The sequence below is a fragment of the Rhipicephalus microplus genome, unplaced genomic scaffold, assembly GCF_043290135.1.
Source record: "Rhipicephalus microplus isolate Deutch F79 unplaced genomic scaffold, USDA_Rmic scaffold_18, whole genome shotgun sequence".
In the NCBI taxonomy this organism is placed as follows: domain Eukaryota; kingdom Metazoa; phylum Arthropoda; class Arachnida; order Ixodida; family Ixodidae; genus Rhipicephalus; species Rhipicephalus microplus.
The window spans coordinates 10818488-10838091 of record NW_027464591.1 but is presented as its reverse complement, the minus strand read 5'-3'; the positions used below and the strand labels follow the sequence as shown (position 1 = coordinate 10838091).

The following is a 19604-nucleotide window of genomic DNA, read 5'->3' as shown; positions in this document are numbered from 1 at the left end:
GTTACTAAACCATTCAGTTTTTACGCATATTTTGATAATATCTCAAGCTATAAATCACTAACGTATGTCCACACAAAAAAAAACACAAATTCATTTGTCAAAACGCTGGTATCTGTATACACCTCGTGTTTTCGAATTTCGCTTCGCCAGCTTTCACAATCACATTACTGTCTTTTTTTGTGTACGTCTTCAGCTTCTGAATTGAGATATAACTTGAATGGAGCCTTATGAAGTTGAACTTTATTTATTTATTTGTTCGCAACACATTTTCCGTTTGCAGCGAATCATCCAGACTGAGTTCAGTCGAAAGCAAGATCTGTTGGTACCATGAACAAAACACGGTTGTAAAACGGGATAAGAATGCTTTGCGCAACACATCCAAAAGAAGAAGGCTTGCGCTGTTAGTGATACTCCACCAAAGCAGGCAGACGTATACTTTTTAAAAATATTGTATTGAAACATTATCATCTTGCCATCTCAATGAAATTTCTCATCAAATATATGCAGTTGTGTTTAAAGAGGCTCTGGATGGAACACAATCCTCTCAGGTACGTTAGAAGGCACGCTTGTGCCACGTCGCAGATTTCTGAGACAGGTAAGCAGATTCTTCGGTGTACCTCCGGACACAATGAAAGCCGTCACGGCTGTCAGGTAGAGCACCACGCCGACTGATACGAAAGGGATGACCTTGTACCTGACGTCCACGTGCGCTTGTTGACTTAGCATCGTCATGGATGACGTGAACAAGTGGGCCGCCGGCACGAAGAGAAAAACGCAGTTTTGCCGTAGAATCAGAGCGCGGGAGGCTATTACGCTCCACAGTGTGTGCAGCACTGAGAAGCTCGAAGCCATCGCTGAGAAGAAGACGTAGTCCATACTGTTGTGGTCGCCGAAGAATCCCAAAGTACCTGCATGTCCCAAAAGAACACGGGTGGAGGTCCTTACACGATATCGAACCTAAATTCTGTGATGACGTTGCTAACCGGCGAAGTTCGCGTTCAGTAAGGCTAGCTACATGCGCTTGCTGGTATACATCATCCAAAACTACATTGTTTCGCGGCACATCATAAAGACACCCGAAAAACTAGCAGTTCCTAAGTACGAATACAACCGATGGCCCGCGTTGAAACGTGCACATCATTCTACCCCCAACCTTCGTCGTGATAATCTCAGTCGACTGCGTGTGGCATACGGGTCTTCATCTTGCGCGCGCGCGACCTGCAGTTTGAATTCGCTTTTTTTTTCCTCTACCTTTTTCTTGCCTCTTTTCTGCTCTCCCTTTAATTCCTATTCCCCCATTCCCTGCACGGAACTGTGGAGGTGCCGTCGTTTAGGAGAGACAGTAACGAAACTGCGCTTATTTCTTCCTTTTTTCCTTTTCAAAGTCACTTCAAATACAACCGTTGAGCGAAGGTTCTTAGAAATGAAAGGCAAATGACTATGCGCCTGATCTCACTGCTGGCTTTCGTGAAGGCGGTAGCGTGGGGAGCGGGTAGGGAAAGCGTTGGCCGCGCTCGGTTATGAAAACGACTTGGCGAATGAATGTGCGGCGCGCACGGCTCAACGCGAGCCATCAGCCGTGGTGCCTGCTTTGCCGCTGCGCCGGGAGTGCGCACCTGTTTTTCTCGGTGCGCTTACCTGGCGCAGGAAGTGTCGACGGTGATGGTGGAGTGTGGGCCTAAGGAGCTTCCCTTCTAAAGATACACGCACTTGCTGTGTGTCACTGCATCTTCTTATTCAGTGTCTCCGTGCCATAGGCCTTGATACCATGAAATTTAAGACGTCTGGGCTCGGTAAATGCAGAACCCTGTCGAACGTTCGGTTCACTTTGAAACATGGGTACATGTTCACGAAAGTGCCTGGTAGTGGAACTGCTGCTGCTAGAACATTTCAGTCGCATCATTACCCCATTTGGCACCTCGCTGGTAACATTTAAGTTGCAAATGTGGACACTACATACATCTCTCACAATGAAAATTGGCCGTTACGAATGGCGAAACTTTTTGAATAACGCTTTCAATGAAGCTCGCGACTTTGAAGTGGTGTATTCCAAGGCGGCATGACCAATTATAAGCTTTGATAAATAATGAAGCATAATCATACCAATCACGCCTACCTCATCTTGAACGCTTTATAGGCCGTTTTCATGCAATCTATACTCGTTTATTTCATGATTGGCTACGAAGTTACAACTACGATATTGTCTGTGTAGGTGCTTTTATCAATAAAATTTCAAAGACATTAGTTTACAAGAAGGAAAAAGAAAGTGGCAGTCTACTCGTGTTTTATCTTTCCAATCATACGTGTTCTATGTTTCGTATAGAACCCGCCTAACGCTTCTATATTTCTGGCGTGTACCCACGGGAAGAATCTGAAGCAGAGAGATGGATAAACCGGAAGTAATTTCTTGATGAGCCCTGTTTTAAATTATTGCCTCGTCTATGATGGCCGTATCAAGAATTGATCTCTTTGAGCTAGAACAAAAATAAACATATATGGTATAAACCAATCTGTCACCTATAGTCTTGTGTGTTTGATTTTTCAAATATTTCTTTTAATAAAGTGTTCTACAAAGTTTTAGATTTCTAGCAGCCATAATTTATACTAGTTATACCCTTTCGCAGTTTATTATGGTGCTTCCTGTTACACTAAGTCAGGGGTTGGCCACCTTTTGAGACATCGGGTCAAGTTGCGGGGAGCGGACATATCAGTGGCAAATAGAGGTGGCAAATAGAGGTGGCAGGGGTGAGAAGGGGAGGCTTAGCAAATGAAGAGAAAGAACTCGACTAACTGGAAAAAAGTTTCCGAACTTGAGTGGAATTCATGTTTATTTTGAGCATGCATACTGCAAGCATTCAATGAAACGGGTCTCAGGCAAAAATTGCATTTTAGTTCAAAACTTGTACTTCGTCTTCCGCATATACAGTGATACGGAAAGAAGAGAGGGGTCTGGCATCGTGCCGCGGGCGGCGAATTATAATACTGTCTGGCGAGACGCGTGCGTTATACAAGTTACTGATTCTTGTACTAAATAATTACCACCTTCTGAGATTACTTGAAGCAGCGACGATGATAAATACAGGTTGTCATCAATGAAGCATTGGCTGAAATGCCATTCAACCAGCCCAAATTTTTTACTCCTAGGTTATTTATGATTTATTATTCAGTTAAATAATAACTTTTCCTGGTCTCCATGATAAAACCACACGATATAATTGTGAGGCGCGTCGTAGTGGTAGGCTCTGAAAATGTCGACCATTGGGTGTTTTCTCAAGTGTCACGAAATGGCGCAGTATCTGGGCCTCCAGAATTTCGGCGTTATTTATACGCTGTCACCGTGGCCAGGATCAAACCCTCCACCTTTACATGAGCAGCCAAGCACCGATAGCACAATACCACTTTCGCGGACACATTTATTCCAGCTTGACAAACAAGCGGGCGCAATTAGCAGTGAATAACCAAAAATTGGCAGATCCCACGTGCAATGGGAATCTATGATATGCGAATTACGAATGAGAATTGTTGATATGTCACCTTAAAATCAGCACAACGCTACGAGGTGGAGGTAAACGATGCCGTACATGACTTCCGTGCCATAATCATCATGTTTGAATGGGTCGTTTACCTTCGTCATCTATTCACGTTACGTGATAGCAAATTTAGTATATGTGGAGCCAGCGAAAAGGCTGCGAGCACGCTATGAGCGTGGTATGTTGTCATGTTCTTACATGACACGTAAGTCAGGATTATCATGTTTGCACCAGTCATATATTTCGTCATCCACTGACGTCACGTAACACCAAATTTGGTATATGGGGAGCTAGCGAAACGGCCGCCAGCGCATCGTGAAGGGCCCAATACACTCCAATGTAGCGTTGATGCGCGCGCACGCTGGGCACAGTGATGCTACGTTAGCAAAATGCGAGCACTCTAAAGTCTGACACCTGCGTCCGTCGGCGCGGCCCCACGGCAACCGGCACGAGAGGCCACATGCAGCATTTCGCGCCAATGCGTTACCCTGACAACACTGCGTCTCTTTCTTTTCGTGACGAAGGGACGTCGGACGCGCTGAAACGCGCATGTGTCAAAACAACGCAGCGCGGCGCGCACCTGCGAGTATATGGCAGGACCAGCGCTTGGTGTGGCAACGACGGCGTGACGCGACGACATGAAGGCCGGCGAGCACGCGCAACACGTCACGTCGAAATGTATCGGTGCCTTAATTGGGGCATGTAGTCATGTTCTCACATGACACTCACTGCATGATTATTATTCTCGCACCAGTCACATACCTTTGTCATCCATTGGCAACACGTAATACCGAATTTCGCATATGTGAAGCTAGCGAAACGGCCGCGAGCGCTTCATCAGTGTGGCATGTAGTCATGTTGTTACCTTGACACGCATGTCGTGATTATTATCTATAGATGTGTCATTTACTTATGTCGTCCGTTCGTGCCACGTAATACCGAATTTGGTACAAGTGAAGCTAGCGAAACGGCCGTGAGCGCATCATGAGCGTAGCATGTAGTCATGTTGTTACATGACACGCATCTAATAATTATAATGTTTGCACCCGTCACATACCTTCGTCATCCATTCCCGTACTGTGATACCAAATTCGGTACATGTGACGCTAGCGAAACGGCTGCGAGCGCATCATGAGCGTGGCATGTAATCATGTTGTTACGTGACACGCATGTCACGATTTTCTTGTTAGGGTCTGTCGCTTGTGTTCGCCATACAATAATGTCATACCATACCAGTTTTGCAACATGCCGTATGAGTGAAACCACCGCAAGAGCTGCAGGGCCATGAAATGTAAATCTTAACATCCATGATATACCAGTCATGATTCTCATGTTATTACTCGTCAAATATGTTTTTCATACAGTCATGTTATGTCCTACCAAGTTTGGTATAGATACCACTATCGAAACGTTCAGGAGAGCTAAAAGTCATAGGTGGATAGATAGATAGATAGATAGATAGATAGATAGATAGATAGATAGATAGATAGATAGATACGCTCAAAGTCACCGAAGTGCGCTAAGAAGTGCTTCGCATTTAAAACAGCTTAAGTCTCAAGGCAACTGAAGTTAGGGCGAGTTTGTATGAATCTAATTCTTCAGCACCTACCTTTGCACTTTAGCGACGTGTACTGCCAAGTATCGATGGTCTTGTACTACCCCCTAGGAACATGAAAGGAGACTCCGGTGTATTTTAAAACATACAGAGATTCATCATCATCAATATCATCATCGGCCTGACTACGTCCCTTGCAGGACAAAGGCCTCTCTCTTGTTCCACCAGTCAACTCGATCCAGTGCTTGCAGCTGCCAATATATACCAGCATACTTCGTAATCTCTTCTGCCCACCTAAAGTTCTGTCTCTCTCTCTCTCACCCGGTTGCCTTCTCTAGGAATTCAGTTAGTTACCCTAAAGAACAGCGGTTATCCTGTATACGTGCTACATGCCCTGCCCATGTCCATTTCCTCTTCTTGATTTCAACTATGATATCCTTAAGTCTGGCTTGTTCCCCAATACACTCTGCTTTTATTTTTGTCTCTTCAGGTTACACCTACCATTTTCCTTTCCATTGCTCGCGGCGTCGTCCTCAATTTAAGCTGAACCTTCTATATAAGTCACCAGGTTTCTGCTCCGTAGCTAAGAACTGGCAAGATGCAGCTGTTATATAACTTTCTCTTGAGGAATAGTGGCAATCTATCTGCCATGATTTGAGAGTGCTTGTCGAATGTGCTCCACCCAATTCTTATTCTTCTAGTTACTTCAGTCTCGTGGTTCGGCTACGGGGTTACTACCTGTCCTATGTAGACATAGTCTTTCACAACTTCAAGTGCACTATTATCTATCTCGAAGCGCTGTTCTCTTCCGAGGTTGTTGTACATTTCTTTCGTAGAGATTACAGAGATTATACCGGGTTAAAATAGTATTCACAGTCCTGCAACAGCTTTGGTGTTCATTTTGCCTAGATGCTCATTATTAATTTTAATTAAGCAATGAACAATTGGTCAAAACAGAAACCAAAGCAGGAAGCTGCTCCGTCCTCCATGATGGGCATTGGATGACGTCACGAAATCCACTACACACCGCCACGGCTGGTCATGGTGTATAGACCACATGCCTCTTATAACACGCGAAAAGCAAGTCGGCGATGCCATCCGACGCAGAATCAAACTGCGCCAGCTCGTCTTGACTTACCAGGGACAAAATTTCGCGATGATTGCAGCTATTATAGTCGGCGACAACGTTTCTTGGCAATGAATTGAAAGCTACGGAGGCGGAGCTTCTGCCAGTGTAGCACTACACGAAGTAGTCGTTTAGGCGTGCGTCTCGTATAGCGCTGTAGAAAATGACGGGGGCGCACCAGCAGCGTTTCATGTAGACGCAGATGCTGCAGTGGTTAGCGATTGAGCTGCACTTCAAAAGGCGGGAATTTTTCCCACATTCAAAGACGCAAAATCACAAGAGATAAATTAAAAGAGATCGGAATATCTTACAGGTGTGTGTGGCGTTGTGCCTAAAAAAGCTCCACGTAGAAAATAAAAGAGGAACATTTGTACTTCACGTTGAAAATACGGGCGTTACTTTGTAACTACCTTCCCTGCTAGTAGGATGTGCGTGGTTTGGCCCCATAGCTTTTCCTTCAGTGCTAAAAAAAGATATCTGACTGCGGAAGCATCGCCTTTTAATCTCCTCGTTGCTAAATATTGTGAATGGAAGACCCGACGCCAAGGACTACAAATAAGCTGTATGCACCCAACAAAATTGAACTGCAGTCGCGTCATCGTCGCCTCGTAGATGAAAGCGCGCGTGGCATCTGTCTGCTGGGCAAAAAGGGGTTTTGAAAAAGGGTAGGCACTTAGGTCACATACACAAGGTGATACGCCTTTACAAGTGTGAGTTCAGAACTAATTGCCAATTGTTATTATTGGTTTTCTAAAAAAGGTAAATGACTCACGGTTGCATAATTTGGCACATATCACCACAGTACGAGCGACAGCACATGTTCGAAGTTTTATTGTAGTAAGTGAATATAAAAAGTTGCCAGAGTTCCTCTTTATTGAGTATGCAAACGTAAACAGTGATTTTATGGCCAATTGATGCCTTTTTCTTGTTAAAAATATGTCTTGCAAATATCTTCAAAGTAATGTCGTACTTAAAAGCGCCCGAAGTGAATGCGTTCATAATTAAAAATCTAAATTTACTGGCATGAGTTCAAACGTTATCCACGATAGACCTTTATTCTTGTTGCAAGCAGTGGACCAGCGAAATAGGAGAGCCTGTTAACATTAACTTCAATTGGCATCGCAAACATTTATGGAATTGATTGATTGATTGATATGTGGGGTTTAACGTCCCAAAACCACCATACGATTATGAGAGACGCCGTAGCTGAGGGCTCCAGAAATTTCGACCACCTGGGGTTCTTTAACTTGCACCCAAATCTGAGCACACGGGCCTACAACATTTCCGCCTCCATCGGAAATGCAGCCGCCGCAGCCGGGATTTGATCCCGCGGCCTGCGGGTCAGCAGCCGAGTACCTTAGCAACTAGACCACAGCGGCGGGGCCAACAACACTTAGGGAAGAAGTTTCTTGAAGTCGCTGTATGGTATTTCAGTGCAGTAGCTCTTAACGTTGACGGTCTCGAACCTTACATACTTCAGTCAGAATACTGGCCCGCACTAGACACAAAATTTAAGGAGTAGTAACTTATTCACACGTTTAAAATACTCGAGATAGCAGGCATTAGCGTTTCTATCTGTCCCATATAGTACATACTGAACAAATACTAACCAGAGTTGAGCCCCGTTTTTAAAGAAAATTGAAATATGGTTATCTTTATGAAATTCTCAATGTCAAGTGGTGTTCCCTTCGGACAACCATTATTCAACAGAGTGTCTTTTCTATGGCACTGCCATTATTTTGTCCCTATTGTGATCAATAACGTTCTGTTTGGGTAAGCCACAGTAGCGGGATTGGTCTCAACTCCCCTCCCTTCCTTTTTTTTTGTGGTAAAGTCAATGCGCCCACCATTTGTCGAATGTGTTGAAACATATCCGCTGAACAAAATCTCGACATTTCAGAGCCTTCGTTCAGATTTGAATGAAGTCTTCTTGCAAAAGATTTATGTAAATTCCATCCTAACGCCATATCCTTCTCAGAAATTATGCACAACTCAGCTGTTGAAAATAAAAGGACGCTTTAGGGAACGCTTGATGTCCCCCTCTCTCTCCTTTGATCTTCTTCCCGCCTCATGCGGGACAATGGTTTGCGGGTTGTGGGCTGCTAGCTGAGGTGAGTTCAAAACACCTGTTTCAAAGACTCCATTCTTAGCAGCACGTCACCATCCAAAACGTATACAAACACGTCCAACCGGCCATCATCTTCAGTGGCAAATCGCTATCTTTGAGGCGTAAAAGGGCTTGGCATTGAAAGACTACCATGGGGAATATTTATTGTACGCAAATTAACACTTTCTCACTGGTATTACAAGCAGTCAGTCTGACTACGCTCGAAGTGCCGCTGTCATAGATTCCTAATGCAACGGAGCGCTCATCAGTTATTGCACAAGTGTGTTCTCTTCGCTTTATTAGGGCGGTGTTAGGTGTCACACTTCTTGTTTACCTCGTGAGTTTTCTTATTTGTACGATGAAGTCGTTGCGCGACAAGCAGGTGGCACTTGGAGCCAGATTATTTCAGGCAAACGGCATAGGATTCATTGAGATTAAGGTGCAGAATTGAAATTTGTCCGGTCTTCGACTGAATCATGCAGAAGTAGTTTCTGCTGAACAACCTGAAAAAGGGTGTTTTTTTTTGCTCCATGCGATGGAGATCTGTGACGAAAAGGGCGATAAGCATTTTTGATTGTCAGAAACGACAAAAGAGTGAACTCGTCATCGAAAATAAGCGCGCTGAATTCGCGATACACTGACCACCACTGCGACCCGAGGTATCAGTACTGGGAGAATGCAGTCTACGTGGAAGATAGGTTGGGCGTGCTCAAGCTATATAATATACGTGGCATGAAACCTATAAGTGGCACTGTGTGTCTCACAATTATCCCTTATATACATAAGTTCCTGGCAACTTCTTTGCGTATATAATAACACATAGCTAGGATAAAGACAATACATGTATTGTCATCCTTCGAATTCGACGTACCTGGTCCATCGGCCACGTCAGCGAGGACGTTGAGCATCGCTGTGGCTGCGCTGGTAGCCCCAAAGCCAAGGCCGGAGACGCAGGCGTACGTAGAGTGGTAGCGGAAAAGAACCACGTCGAGCTCACTGCCGACGAGATTGACCACTTCCAGCGCATTCTCGGCCTGACGCAGTGTTCGAAACGCCAGATACCTGAACATTTCCTGTAAAAACAGTTTGAATTTTCAGCGTTTACATTGGCTGGCTTTCAAGAAATGCAGTGTTTCGGAATCGTCGGAGACCTGTGTGACAGTTTTCGATCTCTTTCATTCTTTAATTTTTGGATATTTTGTGTTATTACGTTGTGATGAGCATGGATAGCATAAAACTAGAAGGAAACGCACGACATGAAAGGTCGAACTCATAAGGTCGAATGATATAATGTTTGTATTTCTAATTGAGCTACATCTTGAAACGGGCATGTATATCGTGATGCATGGTCAGACACTAGACATCTGTGTGACGGGCACTCGCATTGCGAATAAATATCGTCCATTCTTCCGACACCACGGTGTCAAGAACAATGCAATGAACTTGCCCAATTTCCAGCCTTATTATATCGGCTATTTAGTCTAGAGAGGTTAGTAAAAAGAAAATACTTTTAAGGCGTCCTATAGGTTATCTGAAGTGTGTTGTTTGGAAAGTAAAGAGGTTTATACGACTCACACCTTTCGAGCGTACCCTTGGCAGCTTCTAGAAAAACCCTCGGCATCGCACCGACGACCTTGCTTTCCTTTAATGGTAGATAAGATACCGGCTCTTTTGTGACACGAATCGCTCCAATGAACACATATTTTTGAATATATACTGACAGATCGTTTGATATGCACATGTCTGGTATTTAGAGCAGCGGAATCGGTAACAAAGGATAAGAAAGGCAGCCAAGAACGGCAGAGAATTAGGTATTCGGATGAAATTGAGGAATTGATTGGCAATACATAAAAAAAGCCGGCGCTAGACAGGAAATTCGATATCACTGAGATAGGCAGTGTTGTTGGTGGAATTAAATTAGTGGGCATGTGTTTTTTATTGGACAAAACGAGCAATTCCTTAGTTCCATCAAACTGAGATGCGCGTCAACTTAATCAAGTCGCAAATGTTTTGAACAATCGTACCATCTCCAATTTTCATGTCAGCAATAGAGATCTCAATATTTTGATGTATATCGATACATAACGGTCGCGAGTAAGCAAACAGTCTCGAAAGATCACTGAGAAGGCTGTGTTCACCAACTTCTTATAACCAACTTCTTTACTGCGTGGGCATAAAATCGTGCAAGCTTCACATCTTCATTCGATTGTAAGAGGATGACCGAACAAAGTGAAATACCTGGAGACACACAGACGTGATCAAGCCAACAGCGAACATCGCATCGAAAAGCTCTCGCATGATGTACCAGGCGACAGATGACAGTAGCAGCGACAGGAGCCAGAAGAACGAGGAGACGAGGAACACAACGAGCCGGCTCGGCTGGCCAGCAACGACTACCCAGAAGATAGCCAGCGATGGCCCGAACGCTATCAGTGAGTAGCCGATGCACTCCCCAATGGTCATTACAGTGCTTGACCAGAAAGTTTGCCCCCAGGCGTGAAGTAGACACAGTTGCTGTTTCTCCTGGTACGACAGAACTGTTGTTGTTGTTGTTGTTGTTGCCCCTTCGCACTGGCACATACCCACTATGGGGGATTGGCCATGAAATCTAGAAGTATCCTAAATGATATATATTAAAAGGTTTATCCTTAATCAAAAAACTAATGATGTAATAGAAAATAATCATTAACTAAAAAGGAATATTAAACTAAACAAATAATTAAAGATTGAATCAAGAAGAGAAAAGGTGAGGTAATACTACAGTGGAAGACAGAAATTTTGAGTAGACCAGACAATCGAGCTTATCTCACCCGGTCACAATCAAATGAATATGCAAATTTCATTCAAAATTAGACAAGTGTCGTCAGAAATATATTTAAGCAGGCATTATTATGACATGCGCTTTGATTCTCGAATGAAATTGCATACAGCATCGAATACGCTCCTGTGGCAATGTCCCAAGCTAAAGGCACCGAAACTTAGAACATTATCTGCAGTTAAATTTAAACCTACTGCTTGAAAAGGAACAATTAAAAGTCTTTTCCTAATTAATGAATAGTTTTTACATGTTATAAAGTAATGCTCTATTGTTTCCGTTTCTTCACAGAATGGACACAGGGGGGATATCGCCAGACCAGCTCTGTGCAAGTAAAAGTTTAATGGAGGGACACGGCATCGAAATTTGGTTAAAATAACTGCTAACTTTTTAGATTGACTCCACTGAGGTTTCCAGGGGTATGTTAGGTGCTGATAGTCCGTATGTTTAGTAATATTTTCCATAATATCCGTATAAATAGCCCATTTTCTATATCTGATCGACACTATGTGTTCCGATTCTGGTAGTACCGAGATCACAGGGCCATCAAGTGTGGCTCGAGATAGTGAATCGGCTATTTCATTCAACCGTATGCCACAGTGTCCCGGGACCCAGACTAACTTCAGGAACTTCACATGAGGTGGAACTAATGTTTGTAATGTCGCTAGAGCTCTTGATTGTTCTGAAGCTGTGAGAGTAGTACACAGCGAAAGAGAATCAGTAATTATCATTGCACTCTCTTCGTTTGAAGGAAGTTTTCGTAGCGCTAAAATAATAGCCAGGAGCTCAGCTTCGAAAACCGGAGTGAAGTCTGGTAGTCTTACCGAGAATGACCAACCGAGGTAATCTGAGACGATTCCTACTGCTGCCTTTTCTTTATTCACAGAAGCGTCTGTGGCTATTATGTTCTTTATTTCCGCATGAGCTATGTAGTCTTCTAACCTGTCATTTAAGTAACTCGAAGATTGAAACTTAGATAGTGGGGGAAAAATTTCATCACATTCTATCGTAATATTGTGATTTAATGCTTTGGTTCCAATTACCGATCTGATATCCACCTTTATGCTTTCAAGTTTCTTTTGTACAAAAATAATCTGGGGAGTACGAAAGCGTGGCCAGTGAGCGAGGAAGAAGGCGTCGGGGTCACTAATAAAGGCATATGCAGACCGTCTCGCTGATAAGCCATAAAATTTCAAGTATGTTTGTACTGTTAAGATACGGAATCGGCAAAGAATAGTTGGTATGCGAGCTTCCTGATATAGTACATTAATAGCGACATACCTGGGGAGTCGCAAACACAACCGTAACGCTTCTCGCTCTAATAGAACTAACGGTTTAATTTTGTACGTAGGGCCACCCGAAAATAATATGCACCCAAATTCGAGTATTGGGCGCATGTACATTTTATATATCATTAATAAGGTGTGTCTACGTAACCCATATTTTCTGTTGCTCAACCTTCGCAATAAACCTGAAGCTCGTTGTGCCTTTGCCACGATATAGTCTATGTGAGGGCTCCAGTTAAGTTTCTCGTTATAAATAATGCCCAAATATTTGATAGACTCTACTTGTGGAATCGGTTCCTGATTATAAAGTACTGAAATTTGAATAGAATCTGCTATAGGGAACACCAGGAGCGCACTTTTACTGATGTTTAGAGACAATGAAATTGAATGCAGCCAAATTTCAAGAGAATACATGTACTTTTGCAATTTTTGATGCAAAGAATAAATGTCACTGTCTGCAACGAAAAATGCAATGTCGTCTGCATAAATGTAGACAGTGATATCTCGTTCAATGGGAATTGAGCTCATCAACACATTGAATAACAGCGGAGATAGAACCGCCCCTTGAGGTACTCCACGTTGCTGTTTGAATTTAGATGAGTGACATCCATCCTTTGCACAATAAAATTCTCTCGATTTTAGAAACTCTGCTACCCAATCAACAATATATCGCGGAAAGTCACATTCGTGTAAAGAATTCAATAAAATTGAGTGCTCAACGCTATCATAAGCTTTAGCTATGTCTAGTGTTACTAGTACCGCGTATTGTCGTCTTTTTCGGGCAAGCTGTATTCGGCTCTCTAAGTCGGCATGAGCACACCAAATTGAGCATTCGCTACGAAAACCTATTTGAAATGGTTTCAATATTAGCTTGTCAGCCATCCAAACTTTTAATCTATTATTGAGAACTCTCTCTATAATTTTGATCAGGTGAGATGTTAGAGAGATTGGTCTGATGTTGTCAATGTTAAAACCTGACCCTTGTTTTTTTAATATGGGAATCACTCTAGCTATTTTCCAGTCATGTGGTATCCAGGCATTGCTTAAGGAATAGTTTATAAGGTTGAGGACGTCGCCGGGTGATATCTGGAATAAAATTTTAATCATAGGAACTGTTATACCGTCAGGACCAGGAGCCGAAGAGGGTAAGTTTCTAATTACGCTTGACATTTCGGACAATGTCACTTTTTCGTAGTCAGTCTTTATAGAGGACTTTTGCCAGTTGATTGTCAAAGTCGACGAAAATCTGTTAGCTAAACCTCTTCCGATTGCCTCTAACGAATTAGTCATTTCTTCCGTCGATAACCTGTCATAATCAGAGTTAGCTAGAGACGGCAGAATTTTGCGCGATCTCATATATCGGAATAACGCTTTCTTATTTCTAGGTTTGGAAAGAAAGTCGAAATGTTTTTTGTCATAGTCTTCTTTAGCTTTAGCCACGGTGCGCTTAAATGTAGCAGCAATAAACTTGTAATCTGCCCAATTTTTGGGGGACTGATTATGAATTAGCTGCTTCCAAGCCGCTTGTCGTCGTCTATGATCACGAGAGCACTCAGAATTCCACCACTGACTACAAGGCTTTCTCGTATCAGACTCAATAGAAAATTCTGCTTTTTTGAACGTTCTTTTAATTACCGCACTTAATTTCATGGCTTTATTTTCATCGTTGTCTTCAGTGGTGGTAGTCAAAGCAACTTCTAGGTCATTTTTAAATTTGGAATAATTGATAAAGGTTCGAGCTTGGGAGTAAGATGGAATAATGGGGCAAGAAATTTCAAACAGTACTGGTAAGTGGTCACTGTTGGTGGCGCAGTCTAGAGTAGTCCAAGATACGCTAGAAATACCCGAGCTTATAAAACTCAAATCTAAGGCAGAGCGGGATCGGTCTCGGATAAATGTGGGAGTTCTAGCGTTGAGGCATGATAAATTATGGTCTATAGACCAGTCCCACAAGCGTTGTCCACATTGATCAGTCCTAAAACCCCAACTAGTGTGGTGAGAATTAAAGTCTCCAACCAAAATTTTTTTTGTGCACCACGAATTAACAGCCATGTCTAAACATCGCGTGTCTTGTACACCCAGAGGAAAGTAAAGATTTACCAGAGAGAAGGGAGAGCATCCAGGCAAGGTGATGTCTAAAGCGAAAATTTCACATTCGGGGGATATACTTTTGTACGAAGTTTTGATCTTTGAACTAATTTTATTATTGACAAAGAACGCTAAACCTCCACCTTTGGATGGGCGATCCAGGCGAAAAGACCGGAAATTAGGTAGGTAAAACGAATTATGTGCTGACAGCCACGTTTCTTGCAGTGCAATAATGTCTGGATTGAATTTACAAGATAAATACAATAAATCTGTACTAGCTGAATGAATAGATCGGCAGTTCCAATGAAGAATTTTGATAGAACCTATCATTTTGACAGAATTGTTTCGGCAACTACCTTATCTAAAATGCTGTCTTTAAGAAAATCGCTCTTCGATAGGTTCTCCTTCTGGTATTTTTTGTTTTTTGAATGTTTTGAAGAGCCAGTATTTTTGGAGACAGGGGATCGAGTGCGCTTTAGTGATTTGATGTCCATGTCCATATCATCATAATCCTGACCATCCTCTAGTATGTCTTCACCTATCCTCTGGTTGTCTGTACAAGAGGGCCCTGCAGCCTGTACCCCTGAAGGAGATGACTCTGCGTCTGCTTCACTTGGTGGGAGAGTTACGTTGTCTTGGGAAGTATCCTTCATATCTCTTGGTGTCCCATATATTTGCGGCAACTGAGTGGCTACAATATGAGATAAGGAGTCACAAAGGGTGGTGGTCAGGCGATCTATAGCTTTCTCCATCGCTTTTTCAATCATGTCTGCAATGGACACTGAAAGAGAAGCTTCTAAAGTTGCATTATGTCGGGCTGCAACACCAGCATATCCCTGGGTTCTTGCCTGAATTTCAGCGATGGCGTCTTTTCGTGAACAGCGTCTGCGATCAACAATTTCCATAATTTGAGTCTCCCGCGCTTTGGCTGAGCAATTAGCGTTATCTGCGCAGTGCTGCTCATGACAAAGACAACACTTTTCTTCAGTACAATTGCATTCATTTGCAGTATGTGCCTCACCACATTTTCGGCATCTGGGAGCTGACCTACATCCTTTTAAAGTGTGTCCATAGCGCCAACATTTCTGACACTGGAGGGGACGAGGTGACAGCTGTTCGACTCTGAATATTAAAGGCCACGCCTTGATTTCAGTGGGGCGAATCGACCCGGCAAATGTGACAATTACAGACTCAGTAGGGATCTTTGTCTGTTCTACAACTCGTGAGCATCTATAAACTGCAATAGCACCTGCCTCAGAGAACATCTCTAGGACCTCAGCTGGAGTCATGTTGATGTCTACGCCTCGGACAATACCTCTGACGCATGCTAGGTGAGGAGGAATGAAGGCGCTCACCGGATTGGTAGCGAACATCGAGCATTTAAGTAAGTCTTTGACACAGAGCTGGTCAGGAGAAAAGCAGACAATGCCTCCCTTGCCAAACTGCCGGACCTCTGTGATGGTGTGATAGTGAGTTGTCGCTGCTTTGAGTTCCGACTGGATCACTTTAGGGTTTTTCATCTTAATGACTCCGTCGTTGCTTGGGACTAGGGCCACAGGAACGGAAGCGACGCCATTGCGTAGGAACTGGTCCACTGGTAGCTCCTGCGGTGAAAGAGAAGCAGACCAGAGATAAGTCCCTGGTCCAGGCGAAGAAAGCGGCATCTGTCTGGATTGACTAGCCAGAAGGGTACTAGCTAATCAATGCTAAGGCTTTAGATACGCCTATCCAAGAAGAAATTCAGTAGAGGCTACTCAGATTTCAGCCAAACCCCCAGAGCAAGCAAGCGTGCCACGTAGTACGGGCGACGCCTAAGCTGGACGTTCGCGATGTCCGACAGAACTGGAATCAAGCTAGAATAGTCTTCTTCTACATCTTCTTCGCAGTGAGTATGATTGAGATACCACAATTATCAACACCTAAATAAACGTTTCATGCCAGATATATTTTAGCTTCGTAAGTTAGTAAATTGCGACGGTAAATCTGGTCCTGTTTCTTTTACTGTTTCACAACGTGCAGTCATTGTTGCCGATCGTAACTTCCCACAGTGTTACGGCAGCAAATGTAAATAAATTCGCTGTGCATAATGACTGGATCACGGTCTATATTGTGTTAGAAGAGTGTTTAGTACTGCGAAGCAGATATACTTAAGTGCTCGTTCCAGTGACAAAGTCTCAAGAACCATCAGGATGTCGCTGGCCTGGCATGCATTAATGATGGATGTTTCTATCAGCTGTAATGCTCAAAGTTTCTAGAAAGCAGCTTCTATGACGGCTAAGAGACTGACCTGACCTCAAAAAATCGCAGGCTCCCTTGCAAAATAACTTAATACATCTGGAAAGGGAAAGCCTTTAGGGGCGAAATGATGTGCTGGTCAGCCCGAGCACTTTATGCGCTCAGGCTGACGGTGCTTCACTTTGTCGTAGGTCGTTACGTTAAAGCAACTAAGAGGCCAATAAGATGGAGCGCTCGCTCAGGAAAAGTTCGCGAAAGCCCTCTCTGGCTAATGAGAGGTAATGCCACGTGCACGTGACAGAGTGGCAATTAGAACAGCGCATCGGCTCAGGAAAAGCTCAGCTTCTGCAGTGGACGCTGCCTGCGATGCTGTTTGTAGGAATGAGAGGACGCTGTCCCTTCACTGCTATTGAAGAGTCTCTATAGAAATAAATGGTATTTTGCACCTCTTCCGGTTTCACGCCAGTGAAGCTGTTTAGTGTACACTGCCCAAACAAGATCTCTTCGCAAGCGTCGAAAACAAAAGCGGAAAGCTAGAGCACGAGTGTGAAGCGAGATATCCAGATGCAAAGAAACATGGTACAATAAAAAAATCCCGCCACCTCCATGAAGTGAGGGATGGTTGAACAGCTTGCTCGGAACTGGTCGGGAGAACCTATGACACGCGAAGGGACTTGCCCCGAGCACCGAAGCTTGGCGAGCAAGCTCTTGAAAAAAAAATGGCAGCATATCCACACAGTGAATGATGGAGAGTGGGGCGAAGCATCCGTCCGTCCATTCGTTCTTGCTTCCATCCGTCCATGCGTGCGTCTGTGTTACCGCCCGTGCGTCCATCCGCCCGTCCGTGCGTGCGTCTGTTCGTGCGTCCGCATGTCCATCTGTGCGTTCGTCCATGCGTGCGTCTGTGTTACCACCCATGCGTCCATCCGCCCGTCCGTGCGTGCGTCTGTTCGTGCGTCCGCGCGTCCATCTGTGCGTTCGTCCCTGCGTTCGTCCATGCATCCGCTCCTCATCCATCCATGCGTTGATCCGTCCGTGCCGTCATCCGTGCGTCCGTCTATGCATCTGTCTGTGTGTCCGATCGTCCGCCTATTCAACACTCCAAGTACTACCTTCTCGCATATTTTCATCATATATTCCTCATATAGAAGCACTGTCATCCAGGAGACATTTTAAAGACTGAACGAGAGGAGGCACACGCACACTTTCCTACGGCTTGCGCTTCGTGTCTACTTCCCACCTTTAACCACCTCGATATATACTAGTTCACTGTATTCATCGCACTGCGGCACAACGCTCGCTAAACCTTTCTAAAACCAAGGAGGTTACCCACAGCGAGTATAACGTAGCAACCCTTTTCAGTCAGATAGTGCTCATTGTACATACCAAAGGCTGGTAAGGGGTAATGAGAGACAGGAGAATTCGGCTTTTGGTTAACACGCACGCTGCAATTTTTTTTTTATTGTTCAACAACGCACAGAAGAAATCTCCCTCCTGCACCACCTTTGAGGTCAAAATCTAAGACTGGTTACACACTATGACTACTACTACTACTACTACGAGGGACGAACGGGTGCCGCTATAAGGAGTTTTAGCGTTCCAGTCTTCAACGCGGTCAGCGTTTCGGCGGCGGTGCTGGTCGTCGTCCACTCGCGACTTTGCCAGCCAGTTTTTAGGGGCGAAGCTCTTTGTTTAGAAAAAGTTTATTTACAGCATGTACAGAACACAAAGGCTTCATACCATTCTAGCAACAGGGCACATACACTTCTGCACATCTATATTTCACAACTAACATCACTATGTCACAGTGAAGACATTTGCTCTAATATACATGATTATGTTGGCATATATGTACACAAAAATTCAATGTGATATCACGATACATGGGTATAAGGATACAATAGATCCAAATAAAACACAATTTGTAACAAATGAAATCATATATAACAACTCAACGGGCGCTGCTTAGCACCAAGTTGGTCGAAAAATGAGTTGTATCCTTTCGTGTTCCACCTTGACGAAAGGGCACGACCAATGCCGCAGAAACTCTTGCTCCCCGAGGAAGAAAAGCTCTTCGGAGAGGAACGCGAGGATCTCTCGTCTCATTCTCCCCAGTATCGGCCACAAAGCACGCCGGCGACAATTGGCAGCTACGGCCTCACATCGGTTTCTCCAAAGGCTGAAAAGCACCGCAACTATTAAGAGAGCGGAGAAGCGGCTACGCGGAAATCGGCCGTTGGACACGAAAGTTCGCACACCCTGTCCCCGAAAACCAGCATTAACCGCACGCAAAAAAGGCGGGAAACCACACATTCAAACGTCGCATGTCGATTGGTCTCTACCATGACGCAGTTGGGGCAAGTGGAAGTGCGAACCACCTGCCATCGCTGCAACCGATCTCGCGTGGGGAGCAAGCCCCAGCCCAGCCTCCAGACAAAGTCTCTGAGATGCCCTGGCAACACTGCGGCAGTTATTGGTTTCCAAGCGCGGTTCAATACAGATTGACGATGCTGGGGCACCAGGGGCCGTAGAAGGGCGGCCATTGTGTCCACCACTTTAGAATCGGCCACCTCTATCTCTGGGCACGTAGCTTCCAAACGTCGGTGAAATGCCAGAAGGGCTCGATACAAAGGTGGTAATTCAGTTGATTGGGGACCTTTGTTTGTTTGGCTATCCGGCAAGAAGACACGTAGTGATGGCCCCAGATGGTAGCGAGCCAGTGTCTGAGCGGGTATGTCATCATTGCTTAGTATTCGCAATAGAGTGCGGAGGCACAATGTAGAAGCCGCGACGGAAACGTCGGGGAATGCAAAACCGCCTTGATCTCGCGGTTGAGCTAACGCTGGACGCGATAACAATTCT

General features: G+C 44.3%; 1 protein-coding gene across 1 annotated transcript in view; it reads right to left on the bottom strand.

Moving 5' to 3' along the window:
* Nucleotides 1–225: 225 nt before the first annotated feature.
* The window catches only part of LOC142785115 (gamma-secretase subunit Aph-1-like), a 110531-nt gene continuing 91152 nt past the window's right edge, over nt 226–19604 (bottom strand). The window contains exons 2-3 of the mRNA XM_075883547.1: nt 9190–9391; nt 226–908 (exon numbers count right to left, since the gene is read on the bottom strand). Coding sequence (XP_075739662.1) covers nt 514–908; nt 9190–9388 — 594 coding nt within the window. The 5' untranslated portion in view covers nt 9389–9391 and the 3' untranslated portion in view covers nt 226–513. The remainder of the gene's footprint in view (nt 909–9189; nt 9392–19604) is intronic.